Source organism: Numida meleagris, chromosome 6, assembly GCF_002078875.1.
Source record: "Numida meleagris isolate 19003 breed g44 Domestic line chromosome 6, NumMel1.0, whole genome shotgun sequence".
Classification (NCBI taxonomy): domain Eukaryota; kingdom Metazoa; phylum Chordata; class Aves; order Galliformes; family Numididae; genus Numida; species Numida meleagris.
Genome location: NC_034414.1, coordinates 11,732,829 through 11,758,465, shown reverse-complemented (window position 1 = coordinate 11,758,465; position 25,637 = coordinate 11,732,829). Strand labels below are relative to the sequence as shown.

Sequence of the window (25,637 nt, the reverse complement as noted above, 5' to 3'; positions counted from 1 at the left end):
CTTCCTCTGTCGTTCTTCTTAGCTTCCTCTGTCGTTCTTCTTAGCTTCCTCTGTCGTTCTTCTTAGCTTCCTCTGTCGTTCTTCTTAGCTTCCTCATCGTTTTCTGTTGTTATTCCTATGTGTCAAGTTTAACATACCATGAAACAGTATCTTACTGAACAGTGAATGTGAACATGTCTTTAGTCTGTGGTTGTCTACACTGATTTGTAATTAAAGGCATTCTTCCAGGGGGGAGGGGAGGTGTTAATTTCTTTTTCCATATGTTTTATTTCTAATTTGTTAAAACTAAAATTTTGTTTTTAATTTCTCTTTTTCCTAAGTTAACTCGCTCTCTCTCTCTGGAATAGTTACTCTGTGAAGTGAAAAACATCCTAATCAGATTGCCTGCAGGCTTTTCACTTTACAGATTTCCTGAATGTGTATGTTAAGTGTTGCTTGGTGGTGGATGGAGTTAATCCAGTTGGTGACTGATCACGAGTGGCATTCCCCAGGGGTCAGTACTGGGGCTGGTCCTGTTTAATATCTTAATTGATGATCTGGATGAGCGGATTGAGTGAACCCTCTATAAGTTAGCCGATGATACCAAGGTGGGGGAAGTGTCGATCAGCCTGAGGGTAGGAAGGCCCTACAGAGGGATCTGGGGAGAGAGGCAGGATCAGTGGTCTGAGGCAAACTGTCTGAGCTTCAAGACTAAGTACTGGTTCTTGCACTTTCATCACAACAATCCCATGCATCACTACAGGCTTGGGGCAGAGTGGCTGGAAAGCTGCGTGGAGGAAAAGGACCTGGGGGTGTTGGTTGATGCTTGGCTGAACATGAGCCAGTAGTGTGGCCAAGAAGGCTGATGGCATCCTGGCCTGTATCAGAAATAGTCCAGTCAGCAGGACCAGGGAGGTGATTGTCGCCCAATACTCAGCTATGCTGAGGCTCCATCTCAAGTTCAGTTTTAGGCTCCTCGCTACAAGAAACAGATTGATGCTCTGGAGTGTGTCCAGAGAAGGGCAACAAAGCTGGTGAAGGGTCTTGGAAGTCTTATGAGGAGTAGCTGAGGGAACTGGGATTGTTCAGTCTGGAGAAGAAGATGCGATCAAGAGGAGGATCAGGGGAGACATTATAGCTCTCTACAACGACCTGAAATGAGATTGTGGTGAGGTGGAGGCCAGCCTCTTTTTCCCATGTAACAGTGATAAGATGAGAGATGATGGCCTCAAGTTGTGCCAGGGGATGTCCAGGTTGGATATTAGGAAAAATTTCTTCTCAGAAAGAGTAGTGAGGTACTGGAACAGCTGCCCAGGGAGCTGGTGGAGTCACCATCCCTGGAGGCATTTAAGAAATGTGTACATGTGGCACTGAGGGATGTGGTTTAATCTAATTCTAAGAGGCAGGGTTGAAGACTGTTACTCTTCATTATAATTCATCTTACTTTGAAATACCTACTCTCTAGTTATTTGCCTAAAGCAGGGAAATGGAACCTTTTTGATAAGTAAATATTAGGAAATGGCAAGCATTATGCTTTTGCAAGTAAAATTTACTCAGTGTAAGGCTGCGTTTTCTATCTGTTCTGAAACTCTGTGGAGTAGAAAAGAAACTAGTGCAAGTCAAAAAGCAGATAATAAGACTGAGTGATAACGGAAGTAGTTTGGTCAGGCAGCGTTACACATGGGAAGTGTCTTAATCTGTTCTTTGCTGAAAATGGGTATTCCTAAAGCTGATGGAATACTGAAATAGGCAGCTGGTCACTAAAAGGTACAGCAGATTGGCTCAAACTGAGGTCGTGAAGCGCTTGCACACTGAAGGCTGGCTCAGGATTTTAGGAGCTTGCTGTAGTTCATTCTCCTCTCTTGGTCCTGAATTTACAAAGTGGGAATTTATGCAAGATGAAGCAGTGAATGAGGGAAATGGGATCGAAGTTATGGGGTATTACTTCCTTGCAGGCTTAGTTAAACTGCAGACAGAAGTGGAATATGTTTTTGCTGACATCAACTATAAAAGCTTGTGGACAGGTGAACCTCATGCTGTAGCTGAGAGTGCAGTGGGAGGCAAACAACTCGTTCTTACTTAAGCTTAAGCTCTATGTTGGGCTACTCCAGTCACAAACTTCTGTTCTTACAATTGAGACTACTCACAAATACTGTTTTCTGCTGCATTCAGGATTTGATTGAATCAGTGGTAGCTACAGGAATGCTTGTTGTGGCTTATATTGAGTTATTGTTTCTTCTTTTGTTTGTTTGAAAAAAATATTTAAAATTATTTCAGTGACTTAGAGAGGTGGAAAAAGAATTTTGTAGTTTGTTAATAGGTGGTTGGTTTTTTGTTGTTGGTGGTGGTGGTGGTGGTTTTTTTTTTTGGCAACAAATGAGTTAATGTTCCTATAACATAATTTGCTAAAGTGTTCTTAATGATTTTTGAAAATACCACATGCTGGCTCAGTTCACACATTGGTGTCAAGCTTGGCTGCTGAGGCTTCTGTTCGTAATCTCCATATGGAATTCCACAAGATTTTGTACTTGCATTTGTCCGTATTTCTTCATCTGTACTGAGTTCTTGCTTGTTGGACAGGTTCTTAGTGTAGGATTCATCTCACTCTGCTTTAAAAGGGTATCTGTGTCTGAGCTAGTTATCCAGACTTCTTGAGTACTTGTATGACTCATAGGTTATTTATTGCTATCAATATCTACTATGAATTCTATCATTTCACTTAAAATATTTTTATTTTAATAACTCATAGTAGAATTTGTATTTTGAGTTAGAGTGAAAGATCAAACCTTAGATTAGCCTCACTTTAAGTTTAAACAACAAACCAGTAATTGCAAAGTGTAATGACTTGTACCTCTTCCTCCTCAGTCCTGTTTCTCCCACACATTTGCAGCCAAGCCTTTGGAATGGGCATAGCATTAGCCTTATCTTCTCGGAGTGCTCTTTGCTATAACTTGCTTCTCTTTTAGATATGAAGACTTGAAAGGTTTATTTCTCCTGATACTCTGGCAAATACTGATCATCAAATGTCACTGGCAGTATATGCTTGAGAAATACCCAAAATCGAAATAATAGGGATGGTGTAGGGGGAGCTGACGCATGGGGAATGTTTGCCTTTGCGATTGACCATTCGATTATTTAAAATCCCAAATATAAAAAAGCAAATATAAGTGTTTGAAACAATGTGCTTTAGAGTATCTGTTTGTTTTTGTTTTCTAGACAGAATTCACCTATGTCCAAGCAACAAGTAAACCAAAGACCTTCAAGCATGGTCAGTGAATCATCCACTGCAGTAACTATGTCTGCAGTTGATACAAGGCCTGGTTCTAAGGTAAGGGAAACAGACTGTTTGAGGTTTTGTTTGAGTTTGGTGATAAGAACTTTACTTGCTTTAAAGGCCAATGCTATGTTTTATTGTTAATTTTAACAGGGCCATGAACTGGGCTAGAGGATTAGTACTTACCAAAGTACTACTTTGGTACTACTAGTATTACATTTATCCTCGTTATTCTCATTTCCTTAATGCCAGCGTTAGTGGAAGAAGGCTTGTTTTTTCACTTTTAAAATTGGTGAACTTAAAGGGGAGCTGTTACAATGCTTTGAGATGGAGATTTTGTGAGCAATGTGGTGTCTTTAACTGACCCAGGCTCACACTTCTGCCAGTAAGTGTGCATCCTTGTCACCTGCTTCTGCTGCTTTCTTGTGGCATGTAATTGGACTGTTCTAATATTTTCTTCAAAACAATGAGAACAATAATGATGACAATTTACAGGCCCACCCATTTGAAAGAGGTAATTTACAGGAGACGTGAGAACTACGCAACTAGATGGAGGGTAATGCTTTTTTCATTGCAGCTTGGAAAATAACCACAATCGTCTCCCAAAACTTCAACGGATCTGTTGACTGCTACTTTGTTTGCAGTCCAGTAGAAGCGTGGCTATGTGTGTTTCTGCCAGGCTGCCAAACCTGGCATTTTTAAAAATACTTTTCAGCTTTAGACTTTGAATAGACTTCTCGTAGAGGACGTGCCAATACTTTTCTTCTACACCAACTTTGTTTATATGAGCTCCATCCAGCTGTGCACCCTTAAATACTTCACTGCATTTCTTATTAAGACAGAAAACTAAAGTATTTCTCATATACACTTTGATTCGTCATTGAATTCAAGTTTCCAAGCTTGAAAATGCTCCCCATGGATCAGAAAGAAATGTGTTAAATTCCTTCACAACCTATCAGAATTGGTTCAAGTTAACCAGCAACAAGAAGAAAAACTGTAAAGTGAATAATCTGTGTCCTCCATGTTGAGGTTGTTTTTTAGCATGCGTAGAGTAGATTTTAAGAACCTTTCCTCTGTTCTCTAAAAGCTTTCTTTCATGAGTTCTATAAACATTGTTTTTGTAGAGTGAGTTTCCAGGCACAAATCTGGGACGCAGTCATGAAGCCAGTCACATTCTGTTTACCGTGGTCTCTAGCTACCTATACCTGTCTATCACCTTTTATGAAATGCTTCATGCTTTTGTCCTGGAAATGCCATCATACTGGCACTGTGTAGGTGTAGGGTTTGAATCCTGAAAGTGACAAAGCCTACTGGTTTACTTGTTTCAGTATTCAATTCTGAACTTGGGAGTGAATAAAATGTCTGAGATAAAAACTGGTTGTTTTCAAAGAGAATTTCACATGCTCTCTCCAGCAATGTCTGCTGTATACTGCACAACAAAGAGGAGCATGCTGGAAAACAGACAAGCAAACAAAACCACCACCAACTAAAACTGGAGCTCTCGTTGTTTTATTGATATGTGTATAAATACATGTCTGCATTTCCTAAGACACCTGGGAACAGGTGGTTTTGCAGAAATGTATGTAGATTCTTAGGGTGAGCCTCACCACCTTCATGCTGGTATTGTCTGAATAAGTCATGCGAAGACTTCAGACCAGTTCACCCTTTTGAAGTTTGAGGGGTATGGAGTTGAGGAAATGCAAATCAAAATAGATGTTGATGAAGAATCACTCTCAATCCCAAAGACAGTTAGTTAAATTACAGAATGTTTTTCCCCATTATGAACCATGTTAAAAGCTGTTCATATTGATTATGAATAAAGGATATGCAAGAATAAAGGACTGCTACAATTTGAAAATAAATTGGAATTTAGTTACTTAGCAGATGCTGCTGTGCTGCATAGTACTTTTGTCAGGACAAAAGTATAGAAATAATATTGTCATGTAATTTCTACTTACTAACGTTGTGTATGTATTTTCACTGGTTTCTGTCCAGAAGTAGTTGAATTGTTGATAGCATTGATAGTTGCTCGTACTTTTCCAATATGAATGGCTGAGGATTACAAGTAAATAAGGAATAGGTGTAGCAGTTGAGAGAAATGGATGATGGTGACAAGTATGCAGTGGAACAAACTCTGTGCAGTCATTTGGAGCTGCACTGTGGAATGTGGGGTTTGGGTCAGGGCCACTTCAGATTAATGCTCATTATCAACAGCAGGAACTTCAAAGTGTTTCAGTTCATCCTAATTGGTAAATAAGGATTCTGTCTAATTTTCTTAAAGATACCAAAAGAATTGATGAATTCATTTGGCTGTAGAACATCTTGAGATTGCTGAATAGAGCAGTTGAGGATATAGAGCTAAACACACATGTATTTTTGTTTGTTTTATAAGTGAAATTGTATGTTCTCTTGTGTGTGTGTATATATATGTTTTTTTTTTCCCACCAAGATACAGTCGTCTTTTTTTTCGGTTTAGAAAATGTCTTCCAGATAAAATGCTGTTTACATTTTTTGATTGTCCAGTTTTAGAAATATGTATCTATATACTGAAATTTTATAATTAACAGCTTTCCGTTTCAGCTAGATGTTACTCTAATGAAGGAGAAGATGAAGCAGTGATGTGAAGGAGTTTGAAAATTTTGGCTCTTGATATTTTGCTTCTTTGTGGACATTTGAGTCACTCACAAACAAGTCAGTGTAACAGATGTGTTGAAGTCAAAAGTGACTTCCTTGTCTTCAGTCACACAGGCAGCTGCTCTGACCTGTGTTTGTCAACACATGGCAGTGGTATCAGAATATTTCAAGTTATGAAAAAATCACTCCAGCAAATGCAAATAGTTTTAAAATTACACTTTTTCTTTTAACCTGACTTCTCATTGTAGTCAGTGCAAGGTATGAAGCTGTTTTTAATCTAGAACTGAATGAAACAATTTATGCTGCAGATGGTATGAAAAATCTAAGTAACATAAAAATATAGTTATTTTTATTTTGAATATTGTATTGATATAAAATATACAGGAATATTGATATAAAACATACAGGAAGACTTACCATCCTCTTATCTAATAGTAGGTTTTTTTTTTTTTATAACTAAGTCTAAGGCTGGCTTTTCTGCATTTTGTAAAATTGAGTAAGATCGGGGAATTGAAGTGCTTGATCATCTGCTCAGAAACCTGGTGCTGTTGGCAGCCTGGCCTGTTGGGTGTGTGCTGGCAGCTGGGCTGCTCAGATGTTCTGTGTAGCACTGGGCTGTGAGTAAGCCGTGTTCAGCGTCTCACTGCAATGCCAAGTGTGTCGTGCCTAGGAAAGAGCCCACGCTTGGCATTCCTCCTGTCTCCTGAGTGTCAGTGTCTCTCATAGAAATGAGCTTGATGTGCAGCTCACCTGCATCTCAGCAGAGCTGAAAGCAGAGTGCTGCTTCCTGGGAAACAGACCTCAGCACACTACCTCTTAAAATCTGTTCTTTGCTAAGCGCTTACAAGTTACACATCTACGTGGCTGCTTTTTATGCTGTGGCACCAAAACAGGTTAATAACTGGGTGGTTTTGTTTTGTTTTAACCAGTTATCGTTATTATCTCAATTCTGCATTAAGATTTGTGCTCACGTCTGCTGAAATGTATGATATTTAGAGTAGGTCGATAAAGCCTGGCCTCAAAATGAACAGAGTTTTCTTTTGCGTACTCGTATATTGTTGGAGTGTTTTATGATTATATGTGCTGGCTTCTCGTCCAGATGTTGCCTGACAGGCAGAAACAGTACACTGAGATATTTTTTGATATCATCTCTTGCATATTTCAAACGCGTTCATTTCCAGAGCTGCTGATTGTTGCATCTGTCAGAGTAGCAGTTCCCTGACCACTTGAGAGGAAGGTTTTGGACAAAGGAGACATTGCAGGGATGTGGTAGGAAGGAGGCAGGGAATGAACCTGGACAGCTCTTTCCTTGAAGAGATTGGGTGCAGTTGTGAGGGTGGTTTGTGCACCTCGGGTTCCTAAGCAATTGTAGTAGCAAACTGCTGAGATTGGAAAAGAACAGACAGATCGTTTATCCAGAGATTCTTGCTGCTTTTTGCACAGACTGATAGACATTCCCTGCTCCTTTTTTGAAACTGTTTTGCTGATGTGAGTCAAAACCAAGGTTGCGGTAAAACAAAGCATTACATAGCCCTTGTGTTTTCCACTTACTACCACCTAGGTCTCTTCCTTAGCAGTCATGCTACATCTTCTCCTTTTGTTTGCAGGGCCCAAGTCCCAAGCATTTTATTAAACTGTCTACGTAATGTGAATTTAAATGGAGGAAAAAAAAAAAACAACGCAAAGAACAAGCAACAAAAAACAAGATTCAGATTCCTGAACACAAACTCCTGTGTGTTGTAGAGGGATGCTTGCATGTGGTTGTTGCAGTGCACTCAGAAATACTTCCCAAGCACGATAAAACTTAGTGGTTCTGCCATTCGGACTTGAGTCACCAGCACTGCTGCTATTGGCACACCATCCTGACACCGATATGTTGACAAGAGTGGGAAGTTGCTTTTTACTGTGTTGTAAATATTTTTGTCTATGTACTTGCCCTTGAAATTGCCGTAGTCTGTTACTGTGTAATGAATTATTGCAGGGAAGTTATTTTAAATACAAAGTGTTTGTCAGTGCAGTTTAAAAAACACTGCTACTGTATACTTCTTTACAGGTAGTGAAAGCTGGAAACAAAGTTCATAGCTTTGGAAAGAGGGAACAAGCTATCCGGAGGAATCCCAATGTTCCTGTGATAGTAAGAGGCTGGCTACACAAACAGGTAAGTATGCAATCATCTGTTTCTGTCCACGTGCCATCATCAAGTAAAATTAAGTGGCTTTCAGATAACTGAAAAAACAGAAGCCCTTGTGTCAGTCATGCTGGGCAGTGTTGGGAACACCCATGAGCTTTTGTAATGAGGGGCTTGTGCTCAGCACGTGTGAAAGCAGAGTTTTGCATACAGATTTGATTCAGAACTGGAAACAGTGAAAAATGGACACTGCTATCCTGGTTAAATGTTGAAGCTGTACCTTTGTTGTCAGTGTCTGGTTATTTCCACTGTTTTATCCTGCCAGCTTACTGCCATGCTGATCTCAGTCTCCTTCAGATCTCATCATTAACCTGGGGTTGGGTGTGAAAGCCATCTGCTTTCTTTGCCCTTATACTCTGGATCAAAGGCTTAATTCCAATTCATTTGCCTCCAGAAGCAGAGGGAAAAGATGAAGTGAGACAGGGCCTCATGAATCACGTATTGCTGTCACCAAGACCAGTGTCAAAATAAAGGCAGGCTTATAGAATTGTGCAGTTACTGCATCTTGAAGCTGGCAAAACGCATCCTTGAGTGCAAAAAGTGAATAAAGTTGTTTGTCGTATAAGAATACTTGTTTCTGATTGGGTAATTACCCGGTAGGAGCTGATTAAGGTCTAGCACCTAGTTTAAGGGATGAGTAGGAAAAGTCTGAAGTCTGAGTCTTAAAGGTATGATTCTACATACAAAGGAAAAAATTGCTGACAGCTGTTCGCTTCCTCCTCCGTGAGGTCTGTGTTCCATGATCAGTTCTGTTGACATCCTCTAAGTGAGTCAATTGGTTTTCAGAGCAGAATCAGAACTCAGACACAATATGTGTTGACAGCATGAAAAACAAAAGGGAAGAAAGTCATTGCATACTTAATATGACTGAAAAAATAACGAGTGAAGTAAATAGTATATATAGCATTCATCTAGCTATTTCCTTCTGTCCACTTACCTCTACCTGCAAGCACTTAAAGGTTGAAGATGCTTTCTCTGCTGTTGGTCTCATCAAAGCCTACTTCAGTGTAGTAAGTTGTACATGCTGAGGTTACAGTTTGGCAATTTTACAGGCTTCTAAAATTAATTTATATGTAAATATTACTCATTTTGACAAGGTGATGTATATTACATAGAGACATTTGTCTCCACAGGCATATTGAATTATACTTCATTAAAGTCTGCATGTTATGCATCCTGGTTTATTTCGTTAGGAATATTTGATTAAATTACATTTCAGGCATGGGTAACATGTGGAAAATGGACTGTAGAATTACAGGAGATCGTTTTCTTAAATGTGAGGTCATATTTCACAGATGTGTAGTGATTTTCATCTTGGTCTAAAGGCAATCCATGTTGGAGTTTGTGCCATCACGATGCATACCTTTGTTTCTTTTTGGTGGGACAAAGCTGTACAATAAAAATACCCATTGATTTTGTGGGGGGTTAATCTGAACTCTGGATGCAAGTTTAATTGCTTAATGAAAATTAACAGTTTGAATATTCTAACCTGCTTATTTTATAGTTGGATGTTCTACTTCTTTTTGAGTATACGATATTTTGCTAAAGTATAAAATGCTTATTTTTGTAATTAATGCCATACTTGGGTAGATTTCTGGTAAGCTGCTCACTGATACAGCACTATATGATAAGCTGTTGTTCTCTTCAGATGAAAAGGGTATCACCTTCCTTCCATTTCAGGACAGCTCTGGTATGCGGTTATGGAAAAGACGATGGTTTGTGCTTGCTGATTATTGTTTGTTTTACTACAAAGGTACGTAGATAATGGTAGCTCTTCTGAATTTGCTTGTAACAGTTTACCTATGCAAATCACATTGCAAGCGTTAGCTAATTGAATTTTTCAGATACATTTAGGTGTTCCAACAGAATGCACCATAAAGCAAGGATTTGTCCATTCCTCTTTATTGTGTGGCAAATTTCAAGCCAGAGGGGGTGCTGTATGATGTTTTGCCACGTAACTTGTATTTCCTATATGCCAGGGCTTAGATTACAAAATATTTGACAGCAATACCAGTTTAAGATTTTTGCCATCCATGTTCAGAGTTGTTACCTACTTCCTTGTGGTTGCATAGCTGATCTTGATAATGCAATGCAACCAGATCAGGTCATTTACTCAGCTTTCATCCAAGTGAAAATATAAGTGAGAAATCCTGAAATCAATATTTCTACAGGTTAAACGTAGTCTTACTCAGAATTGGAATAATGGTATAATATTACATAAGGTTATTTCTAAGTTTTGAGTAGGATTTTACAAATTTTGGAAAATGTTATACAATATTAAGCTCAAATTCATGTTTGTGGGCACTACATTTCTCCTGATGATTGCTTTAAAACTGATAGTAATAGAGGTCTTTTCATTGTAATAAAATGCTAACTGGAAGGTCAGTTCTGTTACACAGCCTATCAAAGTTCATTTGTCAAAATAAGCTTTGTTCAGGAAGAGTGTTCTTTTGCCCAAACCAAATTAAGCAAATAAAAAAATACCTCTGCATTAAAAAAAAATATCAATATTGCTTCTTTAAAAATGAAACATTTTTCTATATTATTGCTGTTGAGTCATAATAAAATTCAGACTTTAGGAAGCATCCAAACATCCTGGTCAAACCATTGTCCAAAGAAGGAGGTCAGACCAGGCTCTCTGAGGCTTAGTGCAATCATGCATTGAAAACCTCCAGTGGTGGAGATGACACAGCCTCCTTGGTCATCCTGTCGCACTACTTCTCTGTCCTCATGGGCAAATTTCTTCTCCTTATATCCATTCTAATTCTCTCTTATTCAAACGTCATGCCTGTTGTCTGTTGTCCTTTTGTAATACACCACTCTGTGTCCATAAAGGAAAATGTATTGTTATTCCGCTGAAATGTGCAGTGAATTAGGTTTTCTTTTTGTTTAAAATTATTTTATTATTATTATTGTTCTGCAGATAGCAGAGAAGAATCTGTGTTGGGTAGCATACCATTGCCCAGCTATGTAATATCTCCTGTTGGACCTGAAGATCGTATAAATCGCAAATTTTCTTTTAAGGTACGGGTACAAAACTTGGTAGCTAACCACATTTTAAAGTGCTTATTTGCATTAGAAAATATGTTGCTGTAAGCAGAAATATCTACTTTCCTATTATAATTCTTTTCAAAAGGAGATTGTTTATTCAAATGTCACATACCACTTTTCTGTTACTAAATTGATTTTAATATATATTTTACTATATATAGCTGTCTTCAGAGCTTAATAATTAGAAATTAATGTTGATAAGTTGTTTCAGTACTTTTAGATATTAAGAGTTTTCTTTTCTTTATAGGATACTTGATCTTGTAGTGGACTGATGGCTTTTATTTTAATTTTATTGTTGTGGTTTCTTTTTTTTTTTTTTAAATAACCAGCTCAGTTTTCACAGCTAGAGAATAGCAGTACTGTGACTTTTGGTGTATAATCAACTCCTTTCAAGTGAAGAAAGAGTATGCAATTTTTTCTCTTTTCTTGTTTGGAAGCAATAATTGTCCTAAGGGACGTTGAGTAATTTTCTGCATTTTTTTAAGGTAAAAACACTCGTTTAATGCAGCTTAATGTTCTGTTGGTTTTTTTTTTTAATTAAAAAAAATTAAATGTATGATTTAAAATTCTCTTAATTCTTATAAAAACCTATGGAAATGAAATACAAAATTAATTCCTTCTTAACAGTGGTAAATCCTCCCTCCACTTGATTGTCCAAGTTGCGGCATTAAGGCAAAGATCAGCAATGTCAGTGCATGTTTGCCAATTTAAGTTATGCTGGTACTTGGAGCAGAACCTGTTCTGCTATGTACTAAAGAAGCAAGTGAGCTATATACTAAACAAACAAATAACTATTTTTTCATTTTTTTTAAATCAGATGTAGTTTAAGAGATCTGGAAGAAATCTTTCTCTTTATATATTTGCTGAAAAAACATCTGTTTGCCTTTCAATTTTTTTCTTGGGTTTTTTTTGAGGTGTTTTAAAATGGCAGGCTACCTTTTGTAGCATTAGGATTTATTTTCAAGTGTACAATGATTTGAAATTTATTAAACAAATATTAACTTGAGAAGTGTGTTTAAAGAAAGGCCTGCTGCTCTCTGTGAACATGTTTGTTGTACTTTTTCAAATATATTGAACATGAGATAGCAGGATAAGCTACAAAGGACCCTTTGTTAAAAATCATTTTACACCAATATTGAATGAGAGTGATTCATGAAGTTCTCCTCAAGCCTTTTTTGAGGCAGAAGCGCATAGTGCAAAATGAGGACCCAATGTACATTTAGGCTTCTACATCTCTTGAGTAAGTCTTAGTGCAGGTTGGGAATGGAAGTGAAGTAGCAATAGCATCTGCTTGAATCTTGTTTCTTTGCTGTTTTGAAAAAAATCTTCTTAATTTCATGGAAGGGTGTTTGCTCATGTTCATCAAGTGTAGATGAGGATTGTTAACCATCTTAAGGCTATCAGTCATAAAGCGAAAAGAACCCTGGTGTGTGAGTGTGTATGTAGATATGTGTATATATGTTCACAGAGTGACTTTGGTTGGAAGAGACCTTGAAGATCATCCAGTTCCAACTGTGTGCTGAGGGCAGGGTTGTCACCCACTAAATCATGCTCTAGATCAGGCTGCCCAGGGCCCCATGAAATCTGGTCTTCCAGGCATGGGGAAACCACAGCTTCTCTGGTCAACCTGTTCCAGTGCCTCACCACCCTCTGAGTAAAGAATTTCCTCCTAATACCTAATCTAAATCTCCTCTCTTTTGATTTAAAACTGTTCATGCACCCATGTCGTTTCCAAATGATATGTTCTGTAGGCAAGCTCTTGGTCACCAATGCCAAATTGTGCCTCTCTCTTCCCACAGAATAGAACCCGTGGTTGTGACATAGTTAAATATTTTCAGAAGCAGAATTTCCCTGTTCCTTCTAGGATATTGTACCTATGTGATCTGTCCTAAATCTTTAATCCGAATCTTTTCTGAAAGTTAGCGTGAGCCAATAAACTGGGATTTTCAGTGTAAGATCATTTCTAAAAAGTTGGTAGAGAAACAAGCAGTTGGTAGTTAGAGAAGGCTTGACATTGCAGTTTTGTATTATTTAGAACCAGCTCCTGGAGCAGTTGGTGGATTTTGAACAATTCCTGCTGCGCGGACCCCACTCAACACCAACATTCAGCAATGGCGGCTTCAAATGTGGGCGGCTGTGGTGGGAGCACGGCCTCGCTGGCATTCCGTCACTCACCAGCCATTACCTTTATCTAATCTCCTCAGTACGCTTTGATAGCCAGAGCATAGACGGACATTATGTCTCAGCGTAGTGCAGCCAGAAATAGAAAACTCAAGAAGAGTACGCTTGAAATAAAGATAGGACTTTCTCATATTTAAGTCCTAAATGAGTGGGAGAATGCGCCACATCACGTTTTGCATTTGGCCTGTCACTTAGTCTGATTGCTGTAAATTGTTTGTTCCAATAGAGGCTTCGGTTTAAATGGCTTTTTTTAAGTAGCAGTGAAGCTTTGAAGCTAGATAAGCATTCAGACTCTGAAAAGGTTGTTTTGTAAAACTAAAAGGAATTCTACGTAGCAAATACATGAAGGCTTTTTGTATATGATGTAGTTAGAAGACAGTTTGTAAAGTATATGCTTGCTAGGAAGTAAGCAAGTTAGCTTACTTAACAGCTAAAACATTCCCTGTGGAAGTTCTCCCACTTCTGTTCCTTCCATCACCTCCTAAGGCCCCGCTTAAGATTTTGTGTCTCTTTAAGTGCTTGGCAGTGACAGGCCTGTAGAATGGCGTACGACTGTTCAGATGCATTCAAAACCTATTGGAAGTGTAGGAGTATGTGTACTAAATTGTTTTGCTCAGAAACTCCACTTCTAAGTATCTATCTTGACAAGCTTTTCACATTATTTATTTCTCCCAACCAAAGTCCTGTGATTACTATTTTCATTAAGTTGTGTGGTTACCCTTAGAACTTAAGATCTTCACGCATTTAGTTCTGTAGCTAACGTCTTGATTGTTTTGATTGTATTGATTGTATTTCTTCATATAGTAGGTATTGATTGTATTTCTTCATATGGTAGTTTTCTGCTGATACAGATGTGAGATATCACAAATGCTGTGTTTGGATTTTACTGTGAGAAAGTTTGCATGACATTCATATATAGCTGGAAATATTCCTTGTGACAAATAGGGAATGTACTGTACCTCTTAGTAATACAATTTTAAGTGTAAGTATTAGCAATTTATGGAAGTTAATGTCATTGCTGTCTCTTTAGAAGCCTCATTGCTCTCAGGCAGGAAAGCTATTTTAATTGATTTTATGTGTTAAAATGTGAGATAATACTGAAAGAAAATTCATTTTACAAATCTGACATTACTGCAAATTGTTGAAAATTGGAAGGTCTACCAGTGTCTGCTCTGAAGAAAGCTACAAAACTTCAAGCAAAGCCAATGTATGCAAGTACGTGTCTGTATGTATAGACAAATCGTGCCACCAAATAAAGTCTGTGAGATACGCTTTGATGCTCCATAAGAGATGGGAAGTACCACTGGAATTAAAACCCAAACAAACAAAACTCCTTTTTACTTTGATACTACCCTAGAAACTTTTTCAGAGGTTTAGCCAGTCAGTGTAAGGGCACTCAGAGCCGAGGAAGCCAGGCCAAATCATTATTTCAGGAAGATGCGACTGTACTATTTTATTTTTTTTTTAATGTATTTTCACTATTGATACTCAAGACAGACTAATGCAAGTATCTGTTCACTGCTTAGACCTGCTGGGACCAGGACAATTTCACTGGTTTTCATTTAAAAAAAAAAAAAAAGAAAAGAAAAATTGCTGTCATGTTTTTTTGCTTTGTGTTCTCTCAACTATTTTTGTTCCTTAGGCTCCCATAGTACTTAAAAGTTGCCCTGTGTCTGGGGAGTCATGTTAGAATTCAGAAGAGAGGAGGGAAGTTACCAGCATCTAGAAGTTCTCAAAAAGCTCAATGTTATTTGAAAGAAAAGTTAGACTGTAACATGCTGTTGTGTTTAATATAAAGGAACAGAATATGGTTTCAATTTTTGTTCATAAATGCTTCATAAGTATCAAACATGAGGAGAAGGGAGGATTTCTTCTGTTTCATAGCTTAGTGGGGACACTAAGCCTAAAAGGTTAGAATTATTATAAAAGTGTTCCTCTCACCGTCCCTCCGTTCTGCGAACTCTGGCTTTTACTCTCTTAAGGATTTTGAACTATTTGCTATAAAGATAGCAGTTGCAGATATTTGTTCCTGCATACTTTTATTACTATAATTTTTTGTTGAATATTTTCTTTAGAAACATGAAACTTTTCACAATTTTAACTTGACTTTTTGTCCATGTCTTATTTTACCGATACGCTTTTGGGGTTTACTGTCCATTTCTCCTGTGCATTTTGGGAGAGAGACTGCTTCCCTTCTCAGTCTATCCACATTAAGGCATCTGAATGCATGAATAGGTACCAGTATTACTTTTCCCTGTTGTGTATTATGTATGTGTGGCACGTGCTGTGTTTTAGGCTTTTTCATGTGCTGTAGTCATCCTAATAGCTATTGCTTTAAAACAAGCAAGCAAAAAAAAAAAAAATGCTGGCTTCTGTGTCTACTAGCAGTGACAGCTACAGGACATGAGCAGAAAGTGGCTTTCTACTTATTAGGCATGCTACTAATAAATGGCTGTAACTGAAAAGTATTTGAATTTTCCTTTAACTGATTTTATGTATTACAAACTTCAGAATGTAAAGTCTGTTGGTAACAACAAGCCATCTCTGTTTTCCTTTCTGAAGCTATCAATGTTTATGGCTGCGATAGCTTCGGTTTCTTAGAGGAGAGTAGCGCAACATACTTTGCGTTTTCATTCTGTTTCACCGTTGCCTTTTAGGCAACGCTTTCACCTGTGTTCACTGTGCACCACTGAAGGGGAGCATGAAAGGGAAACTGATTATGTTGAACAGAACATATGAGTGAAATAAATCCATGCATTGGTGGAAGTATACAGTCTCCAGTTAGTTACCCAAGGTCTTGTTGTTGGTTTGTTATGTTTGTAGTTTTTCCAGCAAGCATGTAGCCAATGAAGGTTAGGATCCTACTGTGTCATCTACAGTGGTGCATATGTAGTCTGCTTTTGGTAGGTGTTGCTTCACTTCCATATTCTAGTGTATAGACTCAAAATTATGTATGTAGGAACTGTGGAGTCATAAGGTCTAACCGTAAAGTCACTGATTTCTTTTATGTCTGGAGCTGCTTTTCTTGCTATGCTTTTGCACTGCATGTTAATTATAAATTGCAATGATTTAAATTCTACCCAAGCATATTTTTTGGAACATTTGTGGTATTTTCAAGAAGGCAAAAAAGCAAAAAGACTCCCAACAGTAAAGAAAACCCAAACCCAAAAAAATCAGTCGAACACATGAAAAGAAATCACTTGGTTCCTAAATATGGAATTGATCAGAGCTGCTGTTTAATTTATGTAAACCCTACTTCCTTTTGTGAAGGTAGGTAATGGTGGGAAGAGAGATATCACCTTGTATTCTGTTATCTGCCAGTGGAGCTGGGAAGCGAAGGCTGTGGAGCAGGAGAGGATCTTGGACTTCTGTTCAGATTTCTTTTTTTCCCACTTCAAAAAACCCACCATCTCAGCAGTGTTTCATACCATTCGCTTTTGTATGTTATAGCAGGTTTAGTTTTTTTAAAAGCAATTTAAATTATTAATTTTGTTTAGGTATTTTTGCAAGAGCTTTCACGTTGAGTATACTTGCTTCAGCTTTTTGAGAAGAAGTGGGGAAAGGAGTCTTTTCCTATTCATTTTGTTAACAGTAGCGAAGAGCATCTGAAGTGCTAAACATCAACTAAATCTGCAAAGTAACTTGGAGGAAATACTATTCCTGAAACACGTGGCTATATGACATAGTAATGTTTATACTGTCCCTTATACAAAGGTGAATAAGATTTGATTAAATTCAGTTAGCCTGAAGTTACACAGACATTCTGTTTTAAATATGTTTCTGTGCGTGGCACCACTATTTAGGTGTTTAATTTGTTTACTGAGAAATTTCTGAATACCTCTAGTTTTCAGTGGAATTTCATGGGACATTTTGGTATGCAGAGGCGCTTGTCAGTATTTTATGCACTTTGATAATTCCTGCAGTATTAATAACTGTGTCAGAAAGTCTTGTGATTTTGCAGCTAATACAGGGGCTCAAGTGCACGCGTTAACCAAAAGATCTTAACAGTTCTTAAATAAGCAGTTTAATTGCTTGAATGGTAAGACTTTGGTCTGTGTTTTGTCTGACTAAATTGCTTTATGAAGAAAGCTGTGGTGGTTCACTCACTTACGTGTGTCTCAGTGAAAATTAATTTCATTTGTTTTGTGTGTTATTGGCAGTAAATGAAATGTGTCAGTTAAGAAAAATTAAAAAGCTGAAAGTTTCCACTATGGAAAACAGAAGTGCTGCACTTGTAGCCTAATAGTGTGGGAAAGATAGAGGAATTTAAAGTGTGCCATTGCTGCAGAGCTACCAGTTATGGCAAGATAATAATCTTACCCTAACTTCAGTCAAAGAATGCTGAAAGTTTTATTTATTTTTAAAGATATCAGGAAAAGTTACAATAAACTTTCTGGGGAGAAAATAGTAGTGCTGCCCGATGTTGATTTCTTTGCGTTTTGTTTTTGTTTCTTTTTCTGACAGGCTGTTCATACAGGGATGCGGGCATATATTTATAATAAGAATTCTGTTATTGGCTCTCAGGCAGAGCATTCAGGGATGCGGACGTACTACTTCAGTGCAGATACCCAGGAGGATATGAACAGCTGGATCCGGGCCATGAACCAGGCTGCCCTTATGCAAACACGCTCTTCGCTGAAGAGGCAAGTTCCATACACCAGTTCCTAGCTTAAAAACCAACTGGATGGTGATGATTTCTGAAGGTGAAACTTGTAAATGTGTGCTATGAAACTTATTCCAGTTTTAAAGAAGTAGTTCTTTGTAATTTACTTTCTGCGACAACTTGTTCCTGTTGCAAACCAGCTAGCTAGCAATAAATAAACTGTATGCCCCCATTTAATAGCACGGATTTCTTTTCTATATACATATTTTTAGGAAATTGAAGTTACAGTTGTTTGTGAGGAAAAATTCACACATGCAACAGCCAAATAGCAGCTGTAAGAAAGGTAAATAGAAAGCAAAAGACAAAAAGAACAATGAGTTGTTTCAGTCGAGTGTTTAGAACTAGGATCAGAGCCCTGTTAAGAGGGAGAAGAATGTTAAAAATGAGTACATTATAAATGCATAGGGTTATGGTTATTAGCTAATTTATGCAGGTATTAACTGCTTATTTTTGGCTTACTTTGGCGGCCTTTAGTAATTTTATGAGTTATATATTTTCTTCAGTCTAGAAAAAAGTACAGTTGTAAAAGGCGGATGTACTTTGGTTCTTTAACAGTGCTTGAGGCACTGTGCCTTCACGGGCTTCCAGTTTTCCCTTAAGATTGATATAACCTTCTTGATGTTTTGACTTTGGGAATGTGATTCTTTCCCTACAAGCCCTTGTGAAAGAAGCCTCTCTGTACTGCGGGGTAGCCCTGCTTTTAACCCATGGGGCTCTGAGAATTAAAATAGTGCAGTTTCTCAGAGTATCTTGCACTAGTGCTTGCTTCTAGTAAATATAATACAATATAAGCAAATGTCCAATGTAGTAGTAGTCTCTTCTAGACCTTTACACCCGATATGATTTTGTGTTAAAATTTGCTGAAATTAATTTTAATTTCAAATAATGTGTGGCCTGTTACTTGTTTTTCTTTATGTTCTTTATAAGGATAGGAGTAATTGAAAGAAAAATTGTGGAAGCCTGGCTCATTAGAAGTATTGATAGTGTCCTTAATCATCACAGAATCATAGAATTTTTAGAGTTGAAAGGGACCTATAAAGGTCACCTAATCCAACTGTCCCGCAGTGAAGAGGGACATCCGCAGCTCGATCAGGTTGCTCAGAGCCCTCCTAGTAGACCATTAATTTTGCAAAACTAAATCAGAGTGAGGTGAAAAGGATTGTTTTGTGACATTTACTTGGAATCCACCTTCTATAAAGCTTTAAGGAAACAGAACGTAGTTTAGAGAAAATGAGGTGATACCCAGAGATCAGTGCTACTATTAAACTGCTAGAGAAGAATCATGTAGAGAAGTTTATGACTATAAAGAGATGAAGAAAATTGCAAATGAAATGTATTATGTGTCAAAAGCAGCATAAAGCTTTTTGGACCCTTAGACATTTTGTAGTGTATTGTAAATTTTATATCAAGAATTCTGGTACGGCACTTTAAAAATATTTAGATCATAGATAAGTACCACAAATGGCATGTTTTAGGAAAAATGGAGATTTAATTTAATTTTATTTTATTTAGGAATAGCAAAATTGTAGATTCCATGGACAATGATAGTACTGAATCAGATGTAGATGATCTGTCCTCTTGCCAGAATTTACTAGTCCCTAGGGCATCTATGAATATGTGAAAGACTTCTTTGACTTCAAAATACACAGTTGGCAGTTGTTTTTGTTTTTTGGCTTTCAGTGCATCCTAGGATAGGAAGACTTCTTTTTCTATAGTTATTTGTTCATAGCATTACACTAGTTGAGCACTTTGCATACAGTATTAATATTTTCGGTTATTTTACAGCTGCTTATAAAAGATTCTTGCAAAGGTAACTTTCATCTAACAGAGATAACAACTTGAGTTTCGTTGACCATATCTATCTGTCAAATTCAAAGCAACCTAGAGAAGGTGCTTTTCTAGATATCCTTTCTAAAATATTAACGAGGCCACATCAACTTCTGGCAGTTAAGCAGTGTTCATTACCAACATATGTTTTCTTTTCAGAGAAACCGAAAAAGTGGATCAGCAAGCTGTTCCCCAGGTCAATCATGTGGATGCCTGTAAAGCGTGTGTGAAGGCAGAGATTGCAGACAAAAAAGAAAGTTATCAAAAATCTGCTGAAATGCTCGGGTATGATAAGCGTGAAGAGATAAGAAGAGAAAAGGAGGAAGAGGAGCGTTATATCCACAGAAAAGAAGCTCTAGAAACTAAGAAGGGGAAGGCTAAGCATGCGTTAACAGAAGCTGATTCATTATTTCCAGACTTAACGAATGCACCACGGTCCCAAGTAGCTCAGTCTCTGCCCATTGAGAAGAATGGAACGCTTCCTAGTTCATTAAGTATGAGTGCTGGCCTAGTGGAGCAGAATGGTACCAGCTCATATAAAAGAGGGCTTGTTCCCAGAACAAATCCAGATAAACAGATTCAAAGAAAAAGTAACATGGCTCAAGTGGAGCACTGGGTAAAAGTCCAAAAAGGAGATACAAAAAGGTTAGTAATAGGCCCTGTCTTTAAATAGACTGCCAAACAGAGTGTTCCTAAGATAAAGGAAAATATGCATTTGTAATATATTCATTGCAAACTGGAACAATACAGAGACAATATATAACAAATCTTACTTTCTCTTCTGTAGCGCAGAATGTATTTTTCAGGTGTTTGTCTCATGGGAAAGTCAATGTAGGATTGGCTAATCAAATTCCTCTAATGTTGTCACTGTGTTGCAAATAGAAAAGGTGAGATTAGAGTGCCTTTAAAAAAAAAAAACCCACAAGTTTTAATCGGTGTTGATACTTAAAACTTCTTTACATTTGCTAAGATAGAGGAATAAGAAAGGGAATTGGAGACTTCAGTTATCTCTTATTCATAAACGTCTACACACGGTGAATTATAGATAATCATTCCACTTAAAAGCAAAAAAAAAACAAAGAATGCTGTTTTTTTTTTTCTTATGCTCCTCTTCCCAACATCCATTTGCTTCTATACATCAGATCAGTGCATTTGTAGTCACAATGTGTGTGTCACATATTGACAAGTCTCTCTGTTCATTTAGTTAAAGAAATCCTAGGATGCTCCCGTGGTCTCCAGGATTCTCTTTTCCCTTTTCAGTCCCTGAAAATTACATAAATTGTACCAAGAGCTGGAATGCGCTTTTGTAATTTGGAAGTCTCTTGATTGCTTTACTTTCAAATCATGCAGTACCAGTTGGAAAAATGAAGTGATGGTTATATGTGTCTGATTTCAGCTTGGTTCAAGTAGCAGGAAGCACAGCTGGGCTCTGCACTGCTTGTGAGGATTTTTTCAGATATGGGTAACTGACTGAATTACTGTATTAGATATTTCCTAAAATCTAATTGTAATATAGAGCAATAGGAGATACTAGCATGTGATTTTAGGAGCAAAAAAAAAAACATTTTGGAAGTTTTTAATATTTACTGAGGTTAACATTTGTCATCACAGATCCTGTGAGAAATTCAAGGCTTGCTAATTCTGTTTTCAAGTCCATTCTTCTACTCTCTTACCTTTGGGATTACCCTTAGAGAAGCTTTCATACTCCTCAGTATTATTTAATGTTGTTCTAGAACGCTAGTCAGTTTACATTTTGGTTTTTTGTTTGGCTTGTCAGTGCTTCCTGAAAAAAAGTAACTTCAATGGAAAGGGAAAAAAAAAAAAAAAGGATCTGATGTGTTTGTTCTGTACACGCACAGAGGTATCAGTCTAAAATGATCCAGAAAACTACCCAACTAGTCACCCAGTGCTGAATAAAATTTTAATCATTGTTTTTCACAACAGAAGTGTAGGCAATGAACAGACTTGGCTGATAACGAAGTAAGCGCTGTTTTCTCCCCTACTGCTCTTGCCTGCAAATTGACTTGAGGTGTGTACCAGGCACAGAGCTGCGGTGGTGCTGCTGTAGGTGCCAGGCTTTGCCCTTGATAAAACCAGCTGCCTCAGCTGGCACTGCCAAGCGTGCTGTGAGCGTTCATGGGAGTATCTGCAGTGCTGTAACCAAAATCTAGCTTTGTGTCTTTCAGTAATTTTCTTCTTACCTTACGAACTTTATATATGGTGTGTTTTAGCTCAGATGACCTTGTTTTCCTTCTCTTCCCTTCACAAATGCCTCTACATTCTTTGCATTTGGAATAAATGGCATGTTATTTCCCAGAGATTAATGGTTCTGTCTTATAAGTGGTGTCTGTTGAGGTTGTTGCAGCGCACTGAACTGATGTCTAAAAGTGGTATGACGGTTGTCAGATGTATTCTTGATTTCAAGATATAGGAATTTAAAATAGAGGCTATCATTTCATTGACTTTCCATTTTGCTTTTAGTATGAGTGCAGCACTTAATTTCTTATTGCTCCATGGTTACTGAAATGTTACAAATAAAGAACCTCTTACGACTCAGAAGCCTTTAGAATTTTTGAACACAAAATGAGTACAGTTCTTCTCCTTTATAAAGATGCAGTGTTTGCCAGCAAGCTGATTATGACGGGAGAGTTCTTTTAGTTATGTGCCTCATAGAAATACATCAGTTGTTTCTATAATTATTTGCAGGGATTGCACTCTTTGTATAGATATTTAGATCATTCATATAGTTATTTTACTTCCTCTTTTTATAAAGCACTCAGAATTGTTTGCTACCTAACAGATGTTAGCTGTCAGTCACTTTGGAGATTCATCTCTCCTTGACAACTAACTGTTAGATGCACTGTGGTCCAGCATAGTCATCCAAACCCTCTCTGTTGTCACCTACTTCAATAAGGTTCATCTCAGCTTTCAAGAGAAATATGAAGTTTGGAAGGATGCCTGAAAGGTGTTTTAAGTAATTGAAGGTCAGAGCCAACAGCTATCTAGTAATTACTAGTCTCTGATTGGATTTCAGTGCATGGGTAGACATAGTGAATGCACTATTTATTTGCACTAACGAAAACAATCTGATAAATATAAGCTTAAGATTTCCAAACAACGTGAAGTCATGTTGAGGAATTTCCTTTTTTTGCAAATACAGTATCAAACATATTTTCTTGTGCAGAACTTTGTGTTCCTTCCTGAGTTGGTTAAGGAAGAAACTTTACTTGTCTTTGTTAGTTTCTCTGTATTCTCATGAATGCGCGTGGTGTTTCCAATAATGATATTTGTTTTCTTTTGAACATTTATCTTTGCTTTTTACAATACTGTCTGTGTGATTGCTTCCCACTGCAGATCCTGAATGACTTCCATGGTAAATAATCATGTAATATAGCGTCAGGCCCTTCTTTCACTCTTCACTGTCTGCTTTCCCTTTTAGATTCTTTATACCTTATCATTCGAGAGAGGGAGTGTCTCAAGATTATCTACTTTTGTTCATTTTACTTTTGGTCTCTGAGAGAAGCTGTTGCTCACAGTTCATAACAGAGTAATTTGAGTCATTTGGGGACACTGTTCCTTCCCTTTTCTAGAAATTTGTGTGTCATCTTGGTGCTTGTTTTTATATAAGACAGATTATTTCTAATGGTCTGAAATCTTGTGCAGCACAGATGCCACCTGACTCCAGCCTATTTGTTGTCTTAGCTGGAGGTTTGTCCCTACCTACTTCATGTAGTGAGAAATAACAGCCTGCCTGATTCTAGGCAGTTTGCATCAAGGGAGCATGACTTTCCCTGTGCAATGTGCAACTTTCTTCTTTTTTTTATAATATGGCTGAAGTATTACGTGATGCCAGCGCTTCCTACTGCTCGAAACACAGCTTTCATCCAAACAGCTTTTAATTCCTCTCAGACTATATTTTTTTCCCTAGAAATGAGGTGTTTTTTTCCCCCCAAAAAAACCTCTTGGGATCTTTGTTTTCAGGCTGCGTCTGCTCTTACAGCTGCTAGTCCTGATGGCCTCATTGACTAACAATAATTCCTGCTTGTCTGAACACTTCACCCTCTTACGACTGATTACAACATAACAGCACATGGATGTCACATGATGGGTTGCAACATACAAGAACTTGGTGGTGGCTTTGTGAGGACTTCACTAGGTTGGAGCATAGGAACATCTGGCTTCTGGGGGACCCTCTGCCCTTTTTTCCACGTGAAAGTCTCAAATGTGTTTTTGAAGCCTTCACTGCTCCAAGATTTCTCAGTTCTCATTTCTATCTAGAGAAAATACATTTTTAACAACTGCTTTGATCTTCATGTGGAAAGAATTGGCAACACGGAATATACAAAGCAGTGCAGAGGAGGTTACTTGACCGCTAAATGCTGATTTTTGAGTTGCCTCTGTTCCACCCTACCTGCTTGTTTTGCCTGTATTTTGGAATTCTAGGTAACGTGTGAGAGAGCAGAACTTTTATGAATTTGTAATCCTCTGTGCAATATAGAGCATTTATTCTGCTTTCTCACAAGTAATTATATGTACCCTCTCAAGAGCAGTGTTTCAACACAGTCCAGCAATGCCAAATCCTTCAAGTAGAAACACACAGAGGCAACTATTGAGCAACAGTTACGGATATCAATTCTTTTTTCTTCCTGCTTCAGTTATGCTTCTCTTATTCCTGGATGCTGGACAAAGATGCTCCTTTTCATCCTGCCCTTTTGTTGGCATGGAATTCCTGCAGTTCCCTCTGTACCAGATCTCATTCTCATGCAGAGAGTGAAGCCTACTGAGCGAAGCGAGGAATCTGCTCTGAGTTTGGGTTTTTGTTTTTTTTTTTTGGTTGCTGTTTGTGGGTTGATTTTTTTTTTTTTTTTTGAGTGATTTTGTTTGGTTTTGTTTGTATTATTACTCTGTGGCAAATCTAGCAGAATGGTGTCCTGTTTGGGAATGCTAAAGCAATAAATGAGTGACTGCAGGAAGAAAACTCATAGATGTTTAGTGTTAGAATGAGGAATTAGGCAAGCAGCTTCCTATGCATGAGGCTATGGAAACATTTTGACTTCAAAGTAGGAGAGGGAGCTAAGTACATTTTGTCAAAACTGTTTTTTTCCAATTCTGTCTTAAATCTCTTGGTGGATATAGAGTTGATTTCTAGAGTTTTGGGAGCATTATGACTTAAGTACTAAAAGCGAGATGTAGCGTGTCTGTTTACATTTTAGTTTGTCAGTGAGTTTTGTTGCCTAAAATAGTAGAACCGATAGCTTTTGGTCAGATGAAAGTAAATCATACAGACCTGGGAACTTGGAGCTCGTTCTTAATTTTTGTTCATGTTAACAAAGCAAAAAATGTGTTAAGACACTCATTCTGTGATGAGTGAGATTTCCTCCTGCACTTGAAGGTAATTGTTTGCAACCAGCGTGTATTTGCTGTTCGCAGATTGCACCACCTGGTGGTGAAGAGGCTTTCGGAAAAAATACATACTTTAATTTGCGAACTTTCTCTTTTATACTAACAGTAATTCCTTCCTTCATGTTTTGACACTCATTTTGGTCTAAGTAAAGATAATGCAGCTGTCCCTTATGATTATCTCTACTAGGTCATTCTAGGTCAGACCCAATTAAAAGCCTCTCTTTATACTATTTGCATCCATGCATGAATACAGTGTAATGTTTTTGTGCAGGGTAGTTTTCATTAACTTATTAATGTTTCTGTAAATTCTTTGTGAAGGAATTCTGTATTTGGAGTTCTGTAGCTAATGTCATCCTAGGGTTTATTTTGTTTTTCTTTTACTGTACTTAATTTTTTTTTTATCATCCATTCCTACTCATATGCTAAAGTTTTACTCT

The 25,637-nt window shown here is 37.7% G+C and overlaps 1 protein-coding gene across 12 annotated transcripts in view; it reads left to right on the top strand.

Annotated features, from left to right (window-relative positions):
• Nucleotides 1-25,637, top strand: part of LOC110401027 (pleckstrin homology domain-containing family A member 7-like) — a 147,153-nt gene that overhangs the window by 86,515 nt on the left and 35,001 nt on the right. For 11 of the 12 annotated variants that reach the window (XM_021401597.1, XM_021401594.1, XM_021401596.1 and 8 more), the window contains 6 exons: nucleotides 3,196-3,307; nucleotides 7,941-8,045; nucleotides 9,756-9,828; nucleotides 10,999-11,099; nucleotides 17,772-17,950; nucleotides 19,957-20,442. In XM_021401597.1, coding sequence (XP_021257272.1) covers nucleotides 3,196-3,307; nucleotides 7,941-8,045; nucleotides 9,756-9,828; nucleotides 10,999-11,099; nucleotides 17,772-17,950; nucleotides 19,957-20,442 — 1,056 coding nt within the window. The remainder of the gene's footprint in view (nucleotides 1-3,195; nucleotides 3,308-7,940; nucleotides 8,046-9,755; nucleotides 9,829-10,998; nucleotides 11,100-17,771; nucleotides 17,951-19,956; nucleotides 20,443-25,637) is intronic. The other variant, XM_021401595.1, reaches the window with a different exon arrangement.